The sequence below is a fragment of the Otolemur garnettii genome, unplaced genomic scaffold (assembly GCF_000181295.1).
Source record: "Otolemur garnettii isolate 467f Iridium unplaced genomic scaffold, OtoGar3 scaffold00074, whole genome shotgun sequence".
Lineage (NCBI taxonomy): Eukaryota > Metazoa > Chordata > Mammalia > Primates > Galagidae > Otolemur > Otolemur garnettii.
This window is the reverse complement of record NW_003852469.1, coordinates 7,061,377-7,085,384: the sequence shown is the minus strand read 5'-3', so window position 1 is coordinate 7,085,384 and position 24,008 is coordinate 7,061,377. Positions and strand designations below refer to the sequence as shown.

At 38.7% G+C, this 24,008-nt stretch overlaps 1 protein-coding gene across 2 annotated transcripts in view; it reads left to right on the top strand.

The window, feature by feature from the left end:
• Positions 1-24,008, top strand: part of XPO7 (exportin 7) — an 84,060-nt gene that overhangs the window by 48,260 nt on the left and 11,792 nt on the right. The window contains exons 5-20 of one of the 2 annotated variants that reach the window (XM_003793991.3): positions 1,243-1,308; positions 4,034-4,138; positions 5,694-5,859; positions 6,710-6,783; positions 8,264-8,383; positions 10,195-10,341; positions 11,933-12,105; positions 13,149-13,342; positions 13,800-13,905; positions 15,948-16,083; positions 16,600-16,673; positions 17,816-17,896; positions 19,155-19,218; positions 19,596-19,704; positions 20,820-20,926; positions 23,425-23,513. In XM_003793991.3, the coding sequence (XP_003794039.3) occupies positions 1,243-1,308; positions 4,034-4,138; positions 5,694-5,859; positions 6,710-6,783; positions 8,264-8,383; positions 10,195-10,341; positions 11,933-12,105; positions 13,149-13,342; positions 13,800-13,905; positions 15,948-16,083; positions 16,600-16,673; positions 17,816-17,896; positions 19,155-19,218; positions 19,596-19,704; positions 20,820-20,926; positions 23,425-23,513 (1,811 nt within the window). Of the gene's footprint in view, positions 1-1,242; positions 1,336-4,033; positions 4,139-5,693; positions 5,860-6,709; positions 6,784-8,263; positions 8,384-10,194; positions 10,342-11,932; positions 12,106-13,148; positions 13,343-13,799; positions 13,906-15,947; positions 16,084-16,599; positions 16,674-17,815; positions 17,897-19,154; positions 19,219-19,595; positions 19,705-20,819; positions 20,927-23,424; positions 23,514-24,008 lie in introns of both variants that reach the window. The other variant, XM_023515550.1, reaches the window with a different exon arrangement.

The window sequence follows — 24,008 nt, the reverse complement described above, 5'->3', positions numbered from 1 at the left end:
AAACAAACCCTGCCTCATTCTTTTGAATGCCTACATACTATTCCAAGATAAAATACTATAATTTAATTAACTAATCTTTATAGATGGGCATTTACTTTGTTTCTGTATTTTGGCTGCTAAATAAATACTTCAGTGAACATCACAGTGCATGCTTTTTTTTTTCTTTTGGTGAGATTTATATTCTGTCACCCCAGCTGAAGTACAGTGCTGCAGTCATTACAGTCATAAAATTATAGTTCACTATAGCCTCAAACTCCTAGTTCAGGCATTCCTCCCACCTCAGCCTCCAGAGTAGCTGGGACAACAGGCATGCATCACAACACCTAACTATTTTTTTGTCATATTTTGAATAAATGTGTTTCTAAGGAATTTTTCAGTCAAAGGATATATGTACACTGCATAATGATGTTTTGGCCAGCAACAAAACGGCATATATGACACTGGCCCTACAAGATGATAATGGAGCTAAAAAACTCCCGTCACCTAGTGATGCAGCCATCATAGTACAACACATTACCTTTTCTGTGTTTGGATATGTAAACACTTAGCATTGTGTTACAGTTTTCTGTAGTACTCGGTATAGTAATATGCTGTATGGGTTTGTAGCATAGGTGCAAAAGGCCATACCCCACATAGCCTAGGTGTATAGTAGGCTCCACCATCTAGTTTATTTAAGTACAATGTACAGTGATGAAGTTGCCTACCCATGCATTGTCAGAGCAGATCCCTGTCATTAAGCAATGCCTGACTATACCTAATTTATTTGTTCCACCAACAGTTTGTAAAAGTGCTTGCTTTTCTATACGTCAGCCCTGGAAGCTAAACTGTATTATTTTTCCAGTGTAATAAGTAAAACTAATTGGTATCTCCTATCTTACATATATTTTCTCTTGGATTTTTGCTGCCTTCTTACTTGTAAATTGTGCTACCCATTTGTCATTTACCTTATGAGTATGGTTTGAAGTTTATCTTTTTTAATGTGTATGCTATAATGCTTATTGGAATTTTTAAATTATAAAAGTTTTTAATTTTGATGAAGGTGGTTTATCAGTCTTTCTTAATGGCAGTTAGGTTTTATGTCTGCCAAAGTAACAGTTTTGAGCTATAAATTCCTTACTGCCTTGTCTACGCAGTTTTATTAGTGGTACAGGAAATCTGTTTGAAAGTATGAGTGCATTCCAAATGCCAAAATCAAGTGCACGTGCTAATTCTTTCTACCTTACTTTTTTTTTTTTTAACTAGGATAGTGTTGAATACTGCATCATTGGTGTCACAATTTTATCTCAGCTAACCAATGAAATTAATCAAGTAAGTGCTACAGCCTTCCTCATTGAAGTAAGTGCAATATTTTTTCTTAGTATTGGTGTTTTCTGCTTTGTGTGGGATGATCTTTTTTGGCAGTTGTGTGCTTTTGCGGTAAGTGATTAATGCCCTTTTGAAACAAAATAGTTCCATTGGGTTTTCCTCTGTAAGTTCAGCCTACCTCATTTTTAATGCTGGTCCCCTTCTGTCTCCAGAATATTTCACCCTCAGAATTAATGTTCATTTTAGAGATGAGAATGGTGTTACTAAGTCAAAACCATAATGAAATAACTTCCTTGCTAAACTCTCTAAGAAAGGGATTATAAAAGTGGAACCAGCATCGTTTGGGTGCCTTTTCTGCTCCTTTGTACATTATGTATCATTCTCATTTAAAAATCAGTTCCCATATGCTACCATTAAATATTTTGCTGAAACATTCTGCTAACTACCACTTAACTTTTTAGTCATCAGTGTCACACCATGCTACAGAGGAAATACCAGTGGTTTTCTTTGGCTCTAGCTATTATTTTTTCCATCATTTACTTTTGTATCCCACTAAAATTTTTAATTATTAGACAGGCCAGCACTAACATTACTTGTAACATCTCTCCCTTGTCAGCATATTAATTATATTAGCATTACTGTTGCTATTGCTCATAATTATGCAGACAATTTGATTAACCCTGAGAAATTTTAACTCTAAATTGGTGCCTTTTTTTGGAGACAGTCTCAATATGTCACCCTTGGTAGAGTCACAAGGTGTCACAGCTCACAGCAACCTCCAACTCTTGGGCTTAAGTGATTCTCTTGCCTCAGCTGCCATTTTAAATGTATTGGCCTATGGCCTGTTAAAATCCAGAGTCCGTATTGTGCTTTCTGTCACATGGAGTCTCCTCTGTGATGAGTAATTGTGACAATAATAATAGTTTACACTTTGGAGTGATTCCTATGCTGTTCTCTTATTTTCTGGATAAGGAAACAGGCACAAAAGGTTAAATAATTTGCCTCTGGTTTCACAGTTATAAGCAACAGTATTTTAAACATTTAAAATTTTACTCTAGAGCAGCTCTTCTCAACCTGTGGGTCATGACCCACAGGAACTATATTAAAGGCTCGCAGCAATAGGAAGGTTGACTACCACTGCTCTAGAGGCTATGTTCTTTTTTTTTTTTTTTTCAGACAGAGTGTCAAGTTATTGCCCTGGGCAGATTGCAGGGGCGTCATAGCTCACAGTAACCTCTAACTCTTGGGCTCAAGTGGTCCTCTTGCCTCAATTTTTTCTATTTTAGTACAGACAGGATCTCAGTTTTGCTGAGGCTGGTCTCAAACTCATGAGCTCAAGCAATCCACCCGCCTTGGCTTCCCAGAATGCTAGGATTACAGGCGTGAGCCACCATTCCTGGCCCTAGAGGCTATGTTCTTAACAACTAACTATTTAACTGCTGTTACCTCTGCAGTAGATGAGAACATGGCTTAACTAAGTATGGAGGTTGCGTGCTTAATATTAGCCCCTTTTAAGTTTGTCCTTACAAAATACATCAATGTTGGTATTTTAGAAAAAAAAGTTTTCAAGATTTTACTTGCCTTTTTTTTTTTTAGAGACAGAGTCTCACTTTGTCGCCCTCAGTAGCATGCTGTGGCATCACAGCTCACAGCAACCTGCAGTTCTTGGGCTTAGGTGATTCTCTTGCTTCAGACTCCCAAGTAGCTGTGAACTACAGGCACCCGCCAGAACACCCAGCTATTTTTTGTTGCAGTTTGGCTGGGGCCAGGTGGGAACCTGTCACCCTCAGTATATGGGGCCGGCGCCCTACTCACTGAGCCACAGCACCGCCCTTTACTTGCCTTTCTTAGAAAATTATGAAATTATGTGTAACATAATTAATATGCAATCATTCTCTGTACTATGATCAATATAACAGATAATGTAGAATTTATAGTCTAACAATACCTTTATTATCTAAGACATTTATGATAACATAGTAAGACTGGAGCTAAAATCAGAGAATATTTGAACCTCTAAATCACTTTCATTTTCCACCGTTTTTTATTTGTCAGATTTAAATCATGAAGTATATTTCTGTTACTATTCCTAGCTGAATTTAGAAATATAATCAAAGAAGACCTGATTGTAAGAAATCTTGCTGCAGTACTCTTTAATGTGGCAAAAACAAAATGAGCCTCCTTGGACAAATTGATTGTGAATAGAAGACTAAAGCTTTCAATAAATGGTTACACTAAAAATACCCTTGGCAACCTAGAAATTCTTTTATTCCACATACGAAGTGCTTGCTATGTATTAGGAACAGGGAGCATAATGAAGAAATAAAAGAGTTTTTAAAGTTTTTTGGGTTTTTTTTTTCAACCAAAATCCAACCCTTGTTACTGTGTTTTGAGACTAAACTACAAAATGACATGACAGTAATTATTAGCAATGTCTGCCAACAGTTGGAGTTTTACCTCCCTTCGTGCAGAGGAAAATAAGAATTGCAGTTGAGATACTTACGCCTGCTTTTGTTTTTCCTCCATAAGCTAGAGAGAGTAACATTCTGGCTAGCTGTTAGCAGCCTCGCACTAGATAATGGCTTCACCGTAATTTAAATGTTTAAAATGTATTTTCTATTGATGTTGCTTTTATTGGAAGTCTTCCTAGTTTATTTGAACTCTTCGTGAAAAAAATTATTTTTTTTGTAGTTAATCCTCTGCATTTGTTTATTCTTTTTCTGCACAGGCAGACACCACCCACCCTTTAACCAAGCACAGAAAAATAGCCTCTTCTTTTCGAGATTCATCGCTGTTTGATATCTTCACACTTTCCTGCAATTTACTAAAACAGGTGAGAATGTAGTTTGCATCATGCTTTCCAGTTTGTTTTGAAAGGATGGTAATAGGTAGAAACTTGTTAAATGTTAGCTCCTAACTAACACATTGGGAATTTATACATCTCTTTAATCATCATTGTCTTTTACATAGTACACTTCTCAGAAGTGGTGGAGAAACTTGTCAGGTTGACCACTGAAGTTAGAAAAGTATTGTAATTTCTCCATTTGAGATCTATCCCCCTAAGTACAGAGCAAGAGTGAGCATTTATCCCATGCTCCTAGCTTAAAAGAATCTAGTTTACCACCAAGTTTAAAATTTTATTGCTTGGGGTTTTTTTTATTGTGTATAACCACATAAAATCTTTCTGTACAGAGTGAAAGCATGTTAGTTTTATGGTGTTTGGATTCTTAGTGCTCTGAAAACAGGTTCAGACTACATTGTTAGCATACAAAAACTAGTCTGGCTCCCTGTCCCCTGCTGAGCAACAGCAGCAAATAAACAAGCAACATCTGTAAGGGAAAGTCGATTTTGAATTTTTAACATCCATTTCGATTTAATAACCTCAAGGGGTAGACAGTATCACATAAGGAAATTACTTGTTTTAAAATAGAAAGTTGGTGTTTCAGTTCATTTATTGATAGAGTTAAACTAAGAAAGAAATGTTAACCTAAGAGCTCAACACCAAGTTTGAGTGCTTTGTCCCTATGGAAAGCTAAATGGGATTAGCCTCTGGCTTATTGCTCATTGGGGGGTTTCTGTCCTCTTTTTCCAATATTTCCCAGTTGTTGTTTTAGAAACCAAGTTTGGATTCTTTGTTATCCCAATTAATCAGACCCATCTTTTTCCTCAGTTGCTTGGTTTTACCTCAGAATTCACCCAAATAATCCTCAGGTTAGGCAAGCTGCCTGGCAAAATCCCTTAAACCCCCTGGCAGGGAAAACTTGACAGAACTAAGGACTGATAGTGATACCAGGAATAAATATTTCACCAGCACTGAGACAGAGCTGGTCTACCTTTGGAATCAGTCACAGTAGCTATGGATCAGTATTCAGCTATAGTCTGCAGGGACACTACAGGTGAATAAATAAAATTCAGTGATGATTTTATTTTAATTGTGGTTTGAAAAATTTTTGGTGTTGTTAAAAAGAGGAAGGAAGGTGGGCAGGGTGTAGACCTTCCTCAAAACTCCCTCCGCAGTTTAATGCTGCCTTGTCTAGAAATAACTAGACTCTTTCACACCAGTGAAGTGCCACCCATCCAGATCGTTTCAGAATTCCCAGGGCCATTAAGTCTACATTATGTGAAGAATAAATGTTAAAATGGGACTTTGCTTAAATACCTAAGGTTTGTATTTTTATACTACATAGTAAATATGTTTTAATAGTAAATAAGGAGCTAGGTATTTTTATAATAACACTAAGGTGATAGAACCACAGTATCTTGGGGAAACATTTTACTGTGCTGAAGCATAGCCCTCCTTTTCTGGCTTAACAGCTGTTTTGTGAGCCTCAGCAAGTTAAGAAGAGAGAAGTGATTATTTGGGGCTCATTATATGGTAATTTTTACAGGCTTCAGGAAAGAATCTAAACTTGAATGATGAAAGTCAACATGGCTTGCTCATGCAACTGCTCAAACTCACTCATAACTGCCTAAATTTTGATTTCATTGGCACATCTACTGATGAGTCCTCAGATGACCTGTGTACAGTACAAATTCCCACCAGCTGGAGATCAGGTAACAGAGAACATGCACCACATAAAATAGTCTGCCACTCAACTGTGACAGCATCCATAGGATGATCTAAAGAACTAGCAACTCCTTGTTTTATTCTGAGAGATAATTTAAAATTTTAATGTCTATTTTTATAATGTGTGGGAGAGGTTGTTAGAGGAATCTTAGATTCTCCAGCATGGGAGAACTGTTTACCTTACTGAATAATAGATATATATATCTCATCTCTCATTATCACCTAGAGTAGGGTTTTCCAACCTTATTTATCTTACAGCATACTTGAACCTATAGTTAAATTTCCGCAGCACACTTAAGTTATGTTGATCAAAAAAAGTTAAAAAAAAAAAAGAATATACTTAATTGTGCTTTGAAATTCTTTCAAAAATAATGTAATTAACTGTCTTAAATTTTTCACAGAGCACCTAAGATCCTCATGGCACACCAGTATGCCATGGCACACTGGTTAAGATACCACTGGCCTAGAGACTTTTGTTGTCTATTTAGAGTAATATCTATCTTTAAAAACAAAATGAAGCAAAAGAACTTGTGCTTATATTTGTTTTTATGTTTCAAAAGGATAAAATTTTAAATTCTTACTGTGGACAGAGGTACTTGGATTGTCTTAAGTTCACTGAGAATCAGAAGAATGAATCTGTTTTTTAGAAGAGCTAAAATTAGTACTTTATAAAACAGTAAACCCAAAAGCTCCTATTAGCTTATGACTTTCTAAGGAAGTGAATATTCTGTAAGATACGTAAGCAGAAGGAAATGCTGTCTGATACTTAGTCAGTGGTGTGCCAGTAGCAATATGCACACATAATAAAGCTATGTCTTAATGTTCTTTTCCCCCCAGCATTCTTAGATTCTTCAACTCTGCAGCTGTTTTTTGACCTGTATCATTCCATCCCTCCTTCATTTTCACCTTTGGTAAGTCAGGACCACAGTTTCTAAATCAAACCTATTTTCCAGAAAGTAGAATCATGATGAATGGTCCTTAGGTTCATTTTGTTTTATAAAATCATAGAAATAAGGCATATAAATACTAGGATAAGTTATCTAGCCTTTTGAGATTTAGTTTGTAGCCTAAAGGTTCTAGCAATACAAAATCTTACTATTCCTATCCGATGGCCAGTTCCTACAAGGGGTCAATCTCCTTTGGTTTCATGTTATATCTGATTTTATGCTATTCACCTAATACTGTCTAGTTGAGCTATTAAGATTGCCTAACTCAGAAGATCCCTCAGGCATAGGTTATAGATAACTAGAAACTATACTAGAAGGCTAATTTACATACTCATCCTGAATAACATTTAAAAGCCATCCGGAATGATGTATTTCTCCTCTAAAGCAATATATAACCTTAAATAATCAAAATTCATACAGGTTCTAAAATACCATTGGTCTGGTATTCTGGATTGTTGATCTACAGTTATATACAACATACAAAAAGAAAACACAGTAAAGTAATGCATGTTTATTCACCCAGTTTCTGGTCATTACAGTAGTACTTTTCCAACTTACTGTAGACCTTTGCTTTAGTAAAAACATGAATTCAGTGTTGTCTTATGTAGCATTAATGTACCATAGCAAAAGGTAGTGCAGTTAGGGAGAGTAATTAATAAAAGGGCCGTTTGCAAAGGTATTGACAAAATTAAGGGACTCCCACAGGGAGTGGTAATGCACACCCCTGGGGCTGGCATTATGGAGCCTCAGATGGCAAGTGAAGGAAACCCTGAACCTATATGAGAGCTCTGCCACCCCATAACCAACTGGAGAGTGGGGAGAGGAGTGCCTGGACCTCTGCCCTCTGATTTGCTGGTACTTCCCATTATTTTAAGTCCCCTAGAAGCCACAGGGCAGGAAAGCGTGGTTGTTATCCTCCACAAAGATCAGCCTCCAAGTCAACAGCAGAGTGAAGAAGGATAGAAGGTAGATCTGGAGAAGCAAACAGAAAATATAAATGTCTAGCCCAGTGAGGGGCAGGGAGGGAAATGTTTTCAGTGTGAGAGCCGTTTTTTCAGGGCACAGATCTGATGTAGTTATTTTGTTACAGTATTGCATAGTGAACCCTGACCAGTCAAAAGGTCTTAACAAAACAAACCAAAAAAACCCCTAGACCTACAGCTTTATTTAAAACATAAAGCACTTGATACTTTTAAGCCTTAAATACATCTTAGCACGAATCAAAGAAACCATTGAAGTGGTCAAAGAATAATACCTAAGGGAATTTCCAAATCATTGAGTTTAACTACTTGCTATGATCAGCTTGGATCTAGTGTTTTTTCCTTTTTTATAAAAAGGTATTTCACATATCCTAAAGAAGAATATTATAGGAGAGGGAAAGTTTTGGTGAAAATAGCTGTACCATCTGTCTAACCAGTTGGTCGGGGTTGTGCCCTGTTTTTAGGTATTATCCTGCTTGGTACAGATTGCCTCGGTCAGAAGGTCCTTGTTTAACAATGCAGAGAGGGCCAAGTTTCTCTCTCACCTCGTTGATGGTGTTAAACGAATACTGGAAAATCCACAGGTAAGCTTTTTGAGAATGTGTATGTGTCTGCAATTATCATATGCCTACCCATTATGAGTCATAAGGAATTCCATCCAGGCCACACTTAGCAGAAATCCCAGAAAACAATTTGTTGTGTTATTCTTTGGCAGATATATGTGCATCTATATTTGTAGGCAAATCCAAAGTGGAGCTTATATCCTCCAGCAGGAGTTGTAGGAAAAGACATCACTTTGATAAAGCAAAATAAAAACAGAGGAGCTAGTCATTATTCCCCCAAGAATTTAGGAATCTAAATTTTATTTTTATTTACATTTTTTTATTTATCTATTTTTTGTTTTGTTGTTTACATTTTCTTTGAAAGTATGTCTTGGCCCAGCACCCATAGCACCGTAGTTACAGCGCTAGCCACATATACCAAGGCTGGCGGGTTCAAACCCAGTCTGGGCCAGCTAAAACAACAATGACAACTACAACAAAAAATAGCTGAGCATTGTGGCAGGTGCCTATAGTCCCAGCTATTCGGGAAGCTGAGGCAAGAGAATCACCTAAGCCCAGGAGTTGGAGGTTGCTGTGAGGAGCTTTGACACCACGACAGTCTACCCAGGGTGACATAGTGAGACTCTTGCCGCAAAAAAAAAAAAAAGGAAAGTATGTCTTTTTTTTTTTTTTTTGAGACAGAGCCTCAAGCTGTCCCCCTGGGTAGAGTGCTATGCTATGGCTTCACTGCTCACAGCAATCTCCAACTCCTGGGCTCAAGCCAGTCTCGTGCCTCAGCCTCCCAAGTAGCTGGGACCACAGGCGCCCGCCACAACGCCCGGCTATTTTTTGGTTGCAGCCATTATTGTTGTTTGGCGGGCCCAGGCTGGGGATTCGACTCCGCCACCTTAGGTGTATATGGCTGGCGCCTTAGCCACTTGAGCCACAGGCGCCGAGCCAAAAGTATGTCTTAATGTCTTGATAATCAAAGTATATAAGGCTTCTTTTATATGGGAAGGAAGATACTTCTCTCTCAGATATTCATCCTATGACTTCATTCCCGTTTTTTTCTTTTTCACTCTGAAAGATTCAGCCAGCAGATACTTTTTTCAAAGTCTCACATCTCTACACTAGGGAAAAATACATAAAAGTAGTTTATTGTTAAATATATACAGTTCTTTCCCTCTTTAAAAATTCATTTATTCATTCAACAAATTGTACTGAACACCTATACTAGGTGCCAGGTATACAGTAGTGAACAAAACAATCTCTGCCCTCATATGCTAATAGGGGGACATACGTAGAAGGAAACATATTTTAATATACAAGTATAATATGTAGATAAATCAATAATATTTGATAATAAGCATATAATGAAATCCATTAATATAAATATCAGTATGTAAATAAATGTATTATAGTAATAATATATATGAAATATTTATATAACTTTGCCACTGTAGGTTAGTTGTGCTTAATGATCAGTTTGACAAATGTAAAAATGAAAATTTTATTAGATTTTCTAGTTGTGCCCTTTTCTGCCCATAATCAGCTTTATAACCTTAGGCAAGTAGTATGCTCTTTCTGGGTTCTGTGTCAGTTGAGGCTAATAATCCCATCTCACATCATGATTATTAAGAATAGAAGAAATAATAAATGTGAATATTCCTTATAAAAGTGTCTTTTTAAAAAATGTTTTAAATGTTATCCAAATATATTCTGAATTATAACCTGCAGCCAAGAAGTTAAAAACTAGATTCTTCTCGTCCTCCCCTCATATCCCAGATATATGTCATTCTTGAAGTATAGTGAACCACATTTTACATTTTATTTTTCTTCTGTGCTGTTGCCAGAGTTTATCAGACCCAAACAATTACCATGAGTTCTGCAGACTACTGGCCCGATTGAAGAGTAACTATCAACTGGGAGAATTGGTAAAGGTGGAAAACTACCCGGAGGTCATCCGATTGATAGCTAACTTCACAGTGACCAGCCTACAGGTTTGTCTTTGACTACATGGCTTTCTTTCTAAACACTGGAATCTATTCTCTTGCTTACTGGTTTTTATTGTATAAGAATATTCTTTTGGGCAAGGCATGGTGGTTCACACCTATAATCATAGCTCTCTGAGAGGCCAAAGCAGGAGGGTTGCTTGAGGTCAGGGATTCAAGACCAGCCTAAGAGCAAAAAAATAGTAAAATTTCATATAAAAAAGTATATAAAGGGTGGCGCCTGTGGCTCAAAGGAGTAAGGCACCAGCCTCATATGCCAGAGGTGGCAGGTTCAAACCCAGCCCCAGCCAAAAACTGCAAAAAAAAGATTATATATATATAAATTAGCTGGGTGTGGTGGCAAGGACCTATAGTCCCAGCTACTCAGAAGGCTAAGGCAGGAGGATCACTTGAGCCCAGGAGTTTTGAGGTTGCAGTGAGCTATGATGATGCCACTACACTGTAGCCTAGGCAACAGAGACCCAGTCTCAAAAAAAAAGAAAGAATATATTTTTATGGCAGAAGTGACTAAAGTATAGGGTAACCCTGCAGAGTAGTTACTATTGCAGCCTATTTGTTTACATCCATAAAAGTGCAAGGGGGGTAGTGAGAGGAATAAGTGGGAGTTAGAAAGATACTGTATTTAGATTTAAGGCAGAATTCCTTCATACTCATCCCTCAAAAAGGCAAGGTTAGAATAGGGAAATAGAAGAGTAAAGAATAGGGAAATAAAATAGGGGATAGAAAAGTAAAATAGAATAGGGAAAGAGAAGAGTTAATGCCCTGTCTTTTTTAGTCATGTAATAGGACAGCGGATTTCATCAGAATCATCTGGGAGCTTGATGAAAAAATACAGGTGCTTAGGTCTTACCCCTGTAATTTCTAGTTCACTAGGTCCAGGGTGGAACCTTGGCCTCTCTGAGTCTAACAAGTTCTCCAGGTGACTCTCATGCATACTAATATTTGAGAATCATTTACATAAGGCTCTCCTGGTGAGATTTGTACAGCCAGCATAGAGCAACTCTTCTTGTTAGACTTTTATTCTCTGAAATACTAATAAACATTAACCAGTTTGATGAGAGTATTTCAAAATGTATATGAAAACAGTACACTGTACCCCATGATTGCATTAATGTACACAGTTATGCTATAAGGAAAAAAAAAAAAAAGGCTCAGCTGTGGCTCAAGTGGCCAGGGCGCCAGCCACATACACCTAAGGTGGCGGGTTCGAATCCAGCCTGGGCCCGCCAAATAACAATAATGGCCGCAACCAAAAAATAGCCGGGCATTGTGGTAGGCACCTGTGGTCCCAGCTACTTGGGAGGCTGAGGCAGGAGACTCGCTTAAGCCCAGGAGTTAGAGTTTGCTGAGCAGTGAAGTCATGGCACTTTACCCAGGGGGACAGCTTGAGGCTCTGTCTCACAAAAAAAAAAGAAAGAAATGCTAATAAATACATTAAACTAGTTGCTATGCACAAAACAAAGTCCATAAAAATCTCTCCTCATTTTTTAGAAAAGGTTTTTTTTTCATTGTCTCAAGTGGCATGGAACTTAAGTGTATAGAAATGAAAAATATACCTTCTGCTTTTGGTTTTCCTTAGCACTGGGAATTTGCCCCAAATAGCGTGCACTATCTTCTGAGCCTGTGGCAGCGGCTGGCAGCCTCGGTGCCATACGTCAAAGCCACAGAGCCCCACATGCTAGAAACTTATACTCCTGAGGTCACCAAAGCCTACATCACATCCCGATTGGAATCTGTGCACATCATACTGAGGTAAGGAAACCTGGACAGCCTCCTTCCTTTCCCCACCAGTAGCCTACTGTCAGACTTACTAGAGATCAGATGCTCAACTGGCAAAAGGGTACTTGGGAGGGGTCTTACTGGAGCTAATACCAATAATGGTTCTTTCTCTTACTAGCAGAGTACCATAATGGGAGATAAAGTCTGTTGGAATATTCTTGTTTCTTTAACATCCTATTCATGTCCCCCTTTTTGCCATCCGTAGCAATATCCTTGAATACAAAGTATGTCTGTGTAATATTTGTCCTTGTCACTGACTTTCTTTAAATGGAAGAAACATTTATAGTATATAGATGACAAGAATTACCATGTTTAAGTAACAGGTACTTAAGGTGGACTCCTAAAGAAATAAGTAGATAAAGACTGTTAATAGTTAAGTTGGACTGCAACCATACTAATGTAACACAATCAGTAATCAGCTGCCTAGAATTCTTATGTGTTCTAGTAAGCCTTGGAATGAGAGTTGATAACTAGATTGTATGATCTTTATCTACTTATTTCTTTGATGCCACCAAACAGCATATACCTCAGGGAGACTGATTCTAAGTGTCAAAGACATCTGCCTTCTGGCTTCATATTCTTCCTAAGGGAAATGCAATGTTAGAGTGTGATATAGGCCTCTATGTTTGAAAACAGTGGCTAAGGCTCGGTTCCCGTAGCACAGTGGTTACGGTGCCATATACACCAAGGATGGAGGGTTCAAACCTGGCCCAGGCCAGCTAAAAACAGCAATGACAACTGCAACAAAAAATAGCTGAGTGTTGTGGTGGGCACCTGTAGTCCCAGATACTTGGGAGGCTAAGGCAAGAGAATCGCTTAAGCCCAAGAGTTTGAGGTTGCTGTGAGCTGTGATGCCAAGGCACTCTACCCAGGGCGACATAGTGAAACTCTGTCTCAATAAAAAAAGAAAAAAGAAAACAGTGGCTAAATTAAGAAGAAAGGGAGCCGCTGAATCAGTGTTGAAATTAATAGGCATATTTTAAGAGAGTTGCTTTCCTTCTTCCTTTTGGGAGTAGAGATGGCCTGGAAGATCCCCTGGAGGATACAGGTCTGGTCCAACAGCAGTTGGACCAGCTGTCCACCATTGGGCGTTGTGAGTATGAGAAGACGTGTGCGCTCCTTGTGCAGTTATTTGACCAGTCAGCCCAGTCCTACCAGGAGCTACTCCAGAGCGCCAGTGCAAGCCCGATGGACATTGCAGTACAGGAAGGTGAGTGTGCAGTGTGCAGAGAACTCTAGATTGGGATGAGATGTTGTCAGAACCTTTCTCTCATTACCACCTCTTTCCTGTCTCTTCTCCAAAAAAGGAGTCTTTCATCATCAGTCAACCTTAATATACACAATAGAATATTTACGAAGGAATAAACACCACAGGGCACTAGGGAAGAGAACTGAAATCCTATCTGCACTGAGTGTTTTTTAACTCTAGAGAAATACTACACTCTAAAAACAATAGCCTTGTCTGATAAAAGAACATTGATTATCTAGTGAATTTCCCCCTTGGTATCACCTTTACCAGAGCAAAGTAGTAGCTGTCCTCTGTTTAAAGAAAGTAAGACTTCATGACTTTACCATAGTGTTCTTAAGATTAAGGAAATTAATAGTGAGGAATCTCTTTATAAACTTGTCACTGGAGGTGACACTGATAGGTCTTTCTCCTGCTGCAGGAAGGCTGACGTGGCTAGTTTACATTATTGGAGCAGTGATTGGCGGCCGGGTTTCTTTTGCCAGCACCGATGAGCAAGATGCTATGGATGGTGAGCTTGTCTGTCGGTAAGTGCTCCCATAGCAGCTCTCCATTCTGTGTCTCTGACCTTCCTCATGTCCTGTTTGGGTCCTCTAAATAATGTTTTCCTCCCCATTTACAGAGCAGAGTCTTAGAAAACTGCCCATAAAAATGAAGCCCTCAAACCTCATCAGTGCAGCAAGAACTCTGCTATGATCCTTAATAAAAAAAAAGTGTTAGCAATAATTCAGTAAGGAAATGATGGGTATAGAATTAGAAAAACTAAATTGAGAAGTAGCTGTTAGTTCTGTTTAAGGACAGTATCTCAGAGTTAGTGAAATGTGGACTGCTTTTACCATACCAAAAAAAGTCTTAACAGGAAACTGTGGTTCTTCAGAAATCACCAAAGATGGAATTAAAGAGTTTCCATATCCTTTCAAATCTCTTAGTCATAAACTTATCTATCTACAAGATTTCAAGTTGTTTTTTATCTGTTCTCATTTTATTAAAACCCTTTAAATGAGCACCAAAGCTTATTAAAAATTTATATTTATAAATTGAATGGCAGGGGAAATGGAACATAATTAGTGATTTCTAAAAATTTACCGAACAGAAATATTCTTATTTGGCAGGATTTTTTTTTTATTTTTTAAGTCAAATACACATAGATCATGGAATTGGCAGCATTTTTTAGTACCCTTAAATAGAGGTTCTCTAACTTTTGATCTTAGGACTACTCTACCCTCTTAAAAAGTATTTAGGACCTTAAAGTGTATGGTTTCTTTAAAAACATATATATTTATTTTAAAATAATAGTAAGCTCATTATATGTTAACATAATATATATATTTTTGTGAAAACAAATAATTGTTTTCAAAAAATTAATGAGTGGCATTGTTTACAGTTCTGCAGATCTCTTTAATGTCTGGCATAGTAAAAGTCGGCCGGATCCTCATATTTGCTTCTGCATTCATTCTGTTGCGATAGTACATCTTGTAGCCCCTGAAAATGCCTATTTTACCTTCATATGAGAATGCAAGTGAAAAAGGCAAAAAAAAAAAAGTTTCAGTGTTATTATGAAAATGGTTTTGTGGCCTTCCAGAGAGCCACTGGACCTAAAGGGTTCTAAACTTTCAAATGGTCTGTTCAGATATGAATACATTTTAACATGATGCCTGGAACTTTATTGTTTTCCAGACAACTCAATCTGTAATTTCTCCTGTTCCAAAAATCCCCATTTGTCTCTTTTCCCCCTCATTTTGTCCATCAGATGCCCATTTGCCTTTAAGAGCCTTAATCCTGACAGAAGTCTCCATGGCATTGTCCTGCATGCATTTTTTAAAGAGTTGAGCAAAATTTTAATAAGACTGGAATCAAATAACCTTTCTTATTCTGCCTCTGTCATAATATAATTTTAGTTTAGGTAATGTCTTATACACTGGATGTTAGCTTGAATGTAATAACAGTGATCAAGTCTAATTTACTCATGATATGTCTCTAATATTAATAGTTTGTTATCTATTGTCATACTATCAAAATACCAGATTACTCACAGCAATATCATTCTTACTTAACATTCACTCACTTGCTTTCTTTTGGGGTGAGGGGTGCAGGGGAAGGAAGTGAAGTCACAGGTAGTGTATCTGCTGTTTGTCTCTGGAATTCTTACCTGCATGTGAATGTCATCCTTCATGTGTCTGACAAAAAATGATTGACAGTTGCTGGTCTAGCCCAGTCTTCAGCATTTATGCAGATGAACTGGGATACAGAAAATTGCTCTACCTGAAGTCTCACAGAAATTTTAGGAAAGACTATTACCCCTTGTGCTAGCATTTTTTTTAACTAATCATGAGTTCTGACCCAATCTGTACTCTCAGTGGATACATGTTTAAACATTCATTCTTCAGCTGTGGTTTATGTTGGGCAGCAAAAAAAATTTTGTTCCTTCACCAGAGTTTAAAATCTGCAGAGCATGCCTTTCAGGTAGGGTGGGAAGGAGAACAAGCAAATGCAACTATTTCAGAGGCTTAGATTGTAGAGTAACCCAGATGTCCTGCTGTTACGAGAATTATTGATCCTCTTCCTCTAGGGTGCTCCAGCTGATGAACCTAACAGACTCTCGCTTGGCTCAGGCCGGTAACGAGAAGTTAGAATTGGCCATGCTGAGCTTTTTTGAACAATTCCGTAAGATCTACATTGGGGACCAGGTGCAGAAGTCGTCTAAGGTAACAGACTCTTAGATGGCTCCATTTAACCCTCATTTCTCACTTGTGGGATAGCTGATTGAAGAAAATAGTTGGTAACAGTTCGCATAGCCTCCAGATTTTAAGTATTGGGATAGTCCAAATGTTTTCTCTTAGCCTATAGAATTCTGGGAGACTTGTCAAACAACTGATTTCTCTAGTGCTCCATTTGTTTAACAAATAGCCAGTCAATATATCTGTTGTTCTCCCCCAAATTGGCAAAATTTAGTGTTCATACATGAATTAACATTTAGAACAGCAGAAGGTTTTGGCAATCTTTTTATAACCTCAGGATTGAAGGGGACCAGTAAGGTAGCTCAAACTCTATTCAGTAGTTAGTAATACTTAGAAACTAGCTAATCCCTTTAGTAAAGTCTTCCCAGGATTGTTGTCCATTTTCTTCTCACACCTTAACCCCCAATTATGGAGAAAAAAAATAGTACAAGGATGTAGTTGATCTAATTCATATTTTCTGGTTGCTTTCTTTCTTAACATCAGCTGTACCGCCGACTTTCAGAAGTTCTGGGCTTGAACGATGAGACCATGGTCCTAAGCGTCTTCATAGGAAAAATGTAAGTGTTTCTGCTGGCCATCAGCAAGAATCCCTGTTGCAACTGTAAAATGTGATCTTGGCATTGTGCTGCCAGTGCCTTGGTATTCTAGCATTGATCGTTTGCGTCAGAAAATTGTGCATTTGAGTGTGTGACAAGCTGTGCTTAGAGATATGGCCCGGCCCCAGAGCATTCCAGGCTTGTACAGGCAAGGATTTAATTTTATTCTTGCAGAACTTTCTCTTTAGTTTCTGGAATCACAGTCGAAACCCTGTCATGGCATTAGTAAAACAGACCTCCCTCCCTAGGACTGGTGCTTGGCCTCTCACTCAAACTCCACATCAGAGATGCCCAGAGTGCATTCACTTTTTGGTGCTGATTTTCACTAAATCTGTCCCCCAGAATGTGAGCCTCACTTTAACAGGGGCTCATTCCTCCCAGGAAGCATCACACCCTTTAGTCTCCAACATCTAGTGTCATTGTTTGAACTATCTTCAAAGTTGGAGTTTCTAATTGGCCCTCTTCTTGTTTTTCTTTTTTGTTTTTGTTTTTGTTTTTTTAAGTTATACTCCTTAGGTTACATTTTACTCTTTTTAGCAGCTCAATTTATGAAAGCACACACTAAGAGCCAAATATATTACCCAGGGCTGTGTGCAAAGGGACATTGTGCCTTCTTCTAACTATCCCAACCCTAAACAGTCATATTTGTGAGCTGGTTAATAATTTAAGATGGAAAGAACAAAGAGGGTCTAAAGGACTCTCTGGCCTAGAATCCAGAAGCAAGGGCTACTAGAATTCTGCAGCTGACAGTGGATGGTGCAGGTGCAGAATTGCATACGTCTGCATGTTATCACTGCCGCAGAAATCTCTTACCCTTGCTGCAGAAATCTGCCCTGGAGTGCCCCAGAATTCCAAGGGCCTGGGTATGGGCCAGTGTAGCTTTGGAACCAAGTAGTGAAGATTATCTGAAGGATAATTTTTCTAGTCAACCAAATGTAAGTACGGAGATTTCCTACCCATTTTTTTTGTGGTTGTGATGTCTGTGAATTAGTGGTGCAGATGTGTGGTGACTTTTGATGAATGACTTTCTTCATCTCCTAGCCCTGAAGGAAACCAGGCAAATCAAGAGTCTCTTGCTTTTTTTTTTTGTTTTTGTCCTCCAGTATCACCAACTTGAAGTACTGGGGCCGTTGTGAACCAATCACCTCCAAGACACTACAGCTTCTCAATGATCTCTCCATTGGATATCCTTTTCTAAGCTAGCTTCTGTGTGCAGCAGAAACCATGGCAGGCCACAGTCTAGGAATCCTAGCCTCCTGCTGTTTCCACTTTATTTTAGCTTTGGTGTGTACTCAGGTATCTTCCATTTCCTAGGAGTCAAACATAGTACCTGCCCAGGATCTAGGAATGATTTCAGACCCCCAAAATGAGACAAGAGTTTCTACACATTTATCCCTGGCTCTTCCTAAGCTCCAGAAATATATTACAGATGTATCTCTTAGGTACTCTCTCGGTGTAGCCACAGTTGTAGTATCCTTAGTGGAGACAAAGCCCTTCTCGGGTTCATTGTCCTATCCACTAGCTGATTGGTAGAAATATCCTGATTTTAAGCTTTTTGCGAGAGAAGGTAGTCGCTGTACTTCTTTGGACTTAAACTAGATCTGCTACAAAGTTTGAATTGCCTTAGGACAGTTTGCACAACCGGGGGTCTCCAAGAGAAAAACCCTATAAAATTATTAGAGTAACTTTTTTCTCAATTTTCCCAAAGACTTTTTTTTTTTTTTTTTTTTTTTTTTTGAGACAGAGGCTCAATTTAGCGCCCTCAGTAGAGCTGTAGCTTCACAGCTCACATCAACCTCCAACTCCTGGGCTCAAGCGAGTCTCCTGCCTCCACCTCCCAAGTAGCTGGGACCACAGGCGCCCGCCACAACGCCCGGCTATTTTTTGGTTGCAGCCGTCATTGTTGTTTGGCAGGTCCGGGCTGGGGATTCGAACCCACCACCTTAGGTGTACATGGCTGGCGCCTTAGCCGGTTGAGCTATAGGTGCTGAGCCTTTCCCAAAGACTTTACATAATGTACATAACTAGTGCCATTCTAAGTAGGAGAGAAGTTTTGTTCACACTGGATGCCTTAGGCCGGGCTATTTCTCCCTTGAAACTCCTGCTGAGAAAAGCTATTCTAGGATATTCATTCTTTAGGGAAACTGCTGCGTTTTATCTGTTTTCTCATAGATAGGAGTTCTCTAATTGATTAGTTAAATATTGCTTAGAAGAGAACAAATTTGTTCCTATTTGGCAGTGGCATAGAGAAATCAGATACTCTGGTAAACCCGTAGTTCTCAACCTGTGGGTCATGACTTCTTTGGACTATATTAAAGGTTCACGGCATAAGGAAGGTTGAGAACCACTGTGGTAAACTCTTTTATCCTGGATAGTTTCCATCTGCCTTAAAGATTCTTAGTTTGCTTCACACTTTCCTTGACCTTCTTCCTTTGTCTTTACATACAGTAGTGTAAGGAAGCTAGTGAAGCTTAGTGCGGTACAGTTCATGCTGAACAATCACACGGTGAGTGATTTTAGCCCCTCTCCTGGCTGTCTCTCCCACTGCCCACATATATACTTTCTCAGCACGTAAAAAGAGATATTTAAATTGGGGTCCCTTGCACTGCTGCAGCAAAGATGGGAGTTAGGTAATGACACTATCATCACAACTGCTGTTTGGGATCCAGATGATCTGAGTTACAGTGAAGTCACCTACTACTACTCATACTGCAGATGCATTAGTAGTAGGGATCAACAATAAGCAAAACAAACAAAAAAGCTCCTCCAGTTCCTTAAGGAATTGCCAGCTAGCCATTAGCTCAGTAATTCTCAGATTACTGGCTTGCATTCTCCCTCTAACCATGTTTTTACCTTTTTAACTTGTTTTCTTTTTTTCAATAGAGCGAGCACTTTTCATTTTTGGGTATTAACAATCAGTCCAACCTGACAGACATGCGGTGTCGGACTACCTTCTACACGGCACTTGGGCGTCTCCTCATGGTGGATTTAGGTACTGCAATAAATCCTAGAGGCTCATGAAGTAATTGGCACTGTTGTAAATTTTGATTTGAGATCAGAAAACTAGATGCAGAGGGAAGTCCTTTCTATTGTTTTAACAGTAACAAAATCATCTGAAATAACAGTCTTATTTTGCCAAGAACAAATGATACTATTATGGTCCCTGTGTCTGGAAGAGAATAACAGTGTGCTCCTGAAATTTTCTTCTGATATGCAGTAGCTTTAAAGCTCTCTGCATATTTCTTATCTCTAAGAGAATTAATCACACAGATTCCTTAGTGCAACTTGTTGGCCAGATAACTTCTCCACTCCATGTTGAGGTGAAAACCCACATTAGACAGTCAACTAAAACTTTTTATTATCCAGTTTTCTAGGCGTATGAAAGATTACTTTAAAAAGGAAAATAAGTGTGGATAAAAGCCTCCACGAGCATCTCTTCTTTCCTTTTTTTTTTTTTTTTTTTTTTTTTTTGAGACAGAGCCTCAAGCTGTCACCCTGGGTAGAGTGCTGTGACATCACAGCTCACAGCAACCTCCTCCTGGGCTTAAGCGATTCTCTTGCCTCAGCCTCCCAAGTAGCTGAGACTACAGGCGCCTGCCACAACGCCCGGCTATTTTTTGGTTGTAGTTGTCGTTGTTGTTTGGCAGGCCTGGGCTGGATTTGAACCTGCCAGCTCTGGTCTATGTGGCTGGCACCTTAGCTGCTTGAGTTACAGACACCAAACCGAGCACCTCTTTCAATTTTGAGACTCTTCTAGTTCTAATACACCAGCCATGGTCCTTTCTGGACTAACTATAATTCTCAATAAGGCAAAGTAAATAAATAACATATTGCCTTAAAACACATGAATCGCTGACACTGTGGCTCAACATCAAAAAACTTAAGACATTCTTGGACTAGAAGATTTCTGTTGTTTTTTAGTTTTAAAATTGTTTCTGTATATACATTTTATTCTTTAATTGCTACTAATACCTGTTGGAATGATAAAGTGACCCCCTTGGAATTATATTTGGATCTGCTCATCTTTCATCCCCCCTTATTTCCTATGTGTACACAGCTTTGAATTCTTGGTGTTGGGGGTCACAGCCTGAGTTGTTTTCTTTACAGGAGAGGATGAAGATCAGTATGAGCAGTTCATGTTGCCACTTACAGCAGCGTTTGAGGCTGTGGCCCAGATGTTTAGCACTAATAGTTTCAACGAGCAAGAGGCAAAGGTGAGTCTTTCGCCCACTGATTGATCATCTTCTGGCTTAGGGCAGGCCTTGGCAGAGCCAGGATTAGTTAGCAGCAGAAAATAATGTGAATCTATAAATTACCTACTGCTTTAGCTTTCTATTTATGCTCTTGGATTCCTGGGATTTTAAAATTGAATAACCAAACTCTTGCTTTCATATTAAAGTATATTTTTAGGCAGTTCTTAGGATTTTTTGTATGTGAGTTTTCAAATGGATTAGCATAAGGTTGTTAATAGTTTCTGCTATATCTTCAGTTATGGCCCCTTCCATTTTTAATGCTGCTTATTAATGTTTTCAGTCTCCTTCTAGATCAATCCTGTGAGAGATTTATTAGTTTTATTAGTTTTTGCAAAAAACCAAACATTTTTTGGCTTTGTTTTAGCTTTTTTTAATCTGTGTTTTCTATTTCTTTCATTTCCACTCTCTGTTTTCATATCTTTTCCTTGGAGTTATTCTGTTGTTCTAACTTCTTAACTGTTCATCTCTTCTTCTTTCCTACTGTGATCATTTGAAACTATAAAGGTCCCTCTGGGTATATTCTATAAGTGTAGGGGTTTTTTTAAATTGTGGTTTTAAAAACATGCAAAATTTACCATCTTAACCATTTTTACATGTATAGTTTAGTAATGTGAAATATTTTGACATTGTTGTGAAACAGCTTCAGAATCTGCAAGTTTTTTTGTATTCTTTTTTTTGGGGCTGGGGCTGGGTTGGAATCCGCCACCTCCGGCATATGGAGTCAGCGCCCTACCCTTTTGAGCCACAGGCGCCGCTCAGAATCTATAAGTTTTAATATGTAACATCTTCGTTATCATTTAATTCTTTGTAATTTCTCATTTCCATTAAGATTTCTTCTTTGATACAAGTCATTTAGAAGGCATTTTAAATTTCCATACATATGGAATTTTAAGTTACTTTTATTTTAGTCCTTGATTTCCACCTCTCAGAAGTATCTTAATTGTTGCTTTCCTCCTTTTACTTTATACACACCCACTCTCGTGACCTGTAGCCCTCTATGCCAAAACCTAAAGATGTCAGAATATTAACATTGGTAGGAATTTTTGCAGGGTTCCTGAGGACACTGAGGCTGAATGGTAGAACCACCAAATAGCCAGTGGTATCACCAGAAAAAATGCCAGACTTTACTTGACATTCCGATGTTCTCCTTTTAATCTTTAGAAAGCTTCTTAGTGGCCGGGTGCAGTGGCTCATGCCTGTAATCCTAGCACTCAGTGGATTGCCTGAGCTCTGGAGTTCAAGACCAGCCTGAGCTAGAGCAAGACCCCGTCTCTAAAAAAATACAGCTGGGTGTTGTGGTGGGTGCCTGTAGTCCTAGCTACTCAGGAGGCTAAAGCAAGAGGATTGCTTGAGCCTGAGTTTGAGGTTGCTGTGAGCTGTAATATCATAGCACTCTACTGAGGGCAACAAAGTGAGACTCTGTCTAAAAAAAAAGCTTCTTAGTTTTCCATCTGCAAATCATAAAGGTAGTCAGAGAGCAACACCACTTTGTCCAAGATTCTCTTCCATTTACATTTGTGTACTGGGGTCTGAGCTGGGTACTTTTTAAAGCTGTAGTTAGTGTGAAACATGTCAGTAACTTGGACTAAAATATCAACCAATATCAAGGACTTGGAGTGAATTGATATGCTTTCTGTATATCCCGGGTTGATAATCAGTGAATATCAGCCCTTTTCTCTTCATATTAGTACCATACAAGGCAAGTAAAATTAACCAAAGGAACCATCTTGGCAATGGTCATAGGCATCACCCATGTATTTGTCATGTCTCATGTAACGTCTTAGGTTGACCATGTCTCCAACTAGAAAATTGAGCTTATGATACAGCTTAGGAGGAGAGCTGTTTGCTTAAACAGAAGTGCAGTATTTTAGTAGCCCCAAAATGTTAACTTTCTGAGCATATTGTCAACTACTTGATTTTAAAAGCAGTCGTATTGCTCAGAACCCCAAGTAAAAGTTATATTGAAAAAGCATTGGATTTAAGGTCTTAGTGCTATGTAGGAATTCCTAATCTGGGCCCTTCTACCATCTGATAGTATAAGGATGGGCAAGTTATTTGGCCTCTTTTGGCCTTACTCTCTTTTTCCGTAAAATGAGAATACAGTACTTTATAGCCCCAAGATTCAACAGGTTAGTCTCATTTCTAGACAGCCCAACCAAGGGACAGGTATCATGTAGACTCCCCTTTGTCTTCCTCTTGGCAAAGTTTGCCTTTGCATTTCTTTAGGATACAGACTGTTAGGATATTCAGTAGAATCTCTGTAAGTTCACCACCCAAGCAACTGTAACAAACTGGTCAACATACAGGGTGGTCAACATAAGCATCCAGGCCTGCTGTGCTGATAAGGAGTATTTGCTGAACTCTAGGAGGAAGAAATTGATTACAGATGTGTGAAATTTCCCTGTGATGGTTGTAGGTTTGGTTTTTCTTCTATTTTAATATATTTTTGCCTTCTACAGCGAACTCTAGTTGGCCTAGTGAGAGACCTGAGAGGGATAGCTTTCGCCTTCAATGCCAAGACCAGCTTCATGATGCTCTTTGAATGGATGTATCCTAACTTAAGCTAGGAGCATGCCACAGCAAGCCTTAACTGGGGTGCAACTCGTGCTGAAATCATGAAGTGGGGAGGGACAAGGGAAGGAAGGTGTGATGAGGCAGAAAAGATGGAGAGTTAAACACAAGGCCTACTGTGTGTCCTATGGTCTGACACCTGGCCGTTCCAGAGTTGTCTGTCATGCATAATGTTGTCTGAGAACAGGTCATGAATGAGGTAGTATCCCAGTTTCTCATTTGGGTCCCAGATGTAAGTGCCTGTGGAATTATATACCACTGCAGAACTATTGATTTTGCTACACTTAGAAAAGAGACATTTCAATCTATTTTTTAAAAGACAGATTTTAGAAATTACAAAGTCTAACTTAACTAAACTTCATAGCCTTGTGCAGATCATTTCAAATCCAAGAGCCTCTATATATAAAGGAAATAGCTGCTACCTGTCATATCATAGAAGTGGTAAAGGGATAAATAACAATATGAAATACAC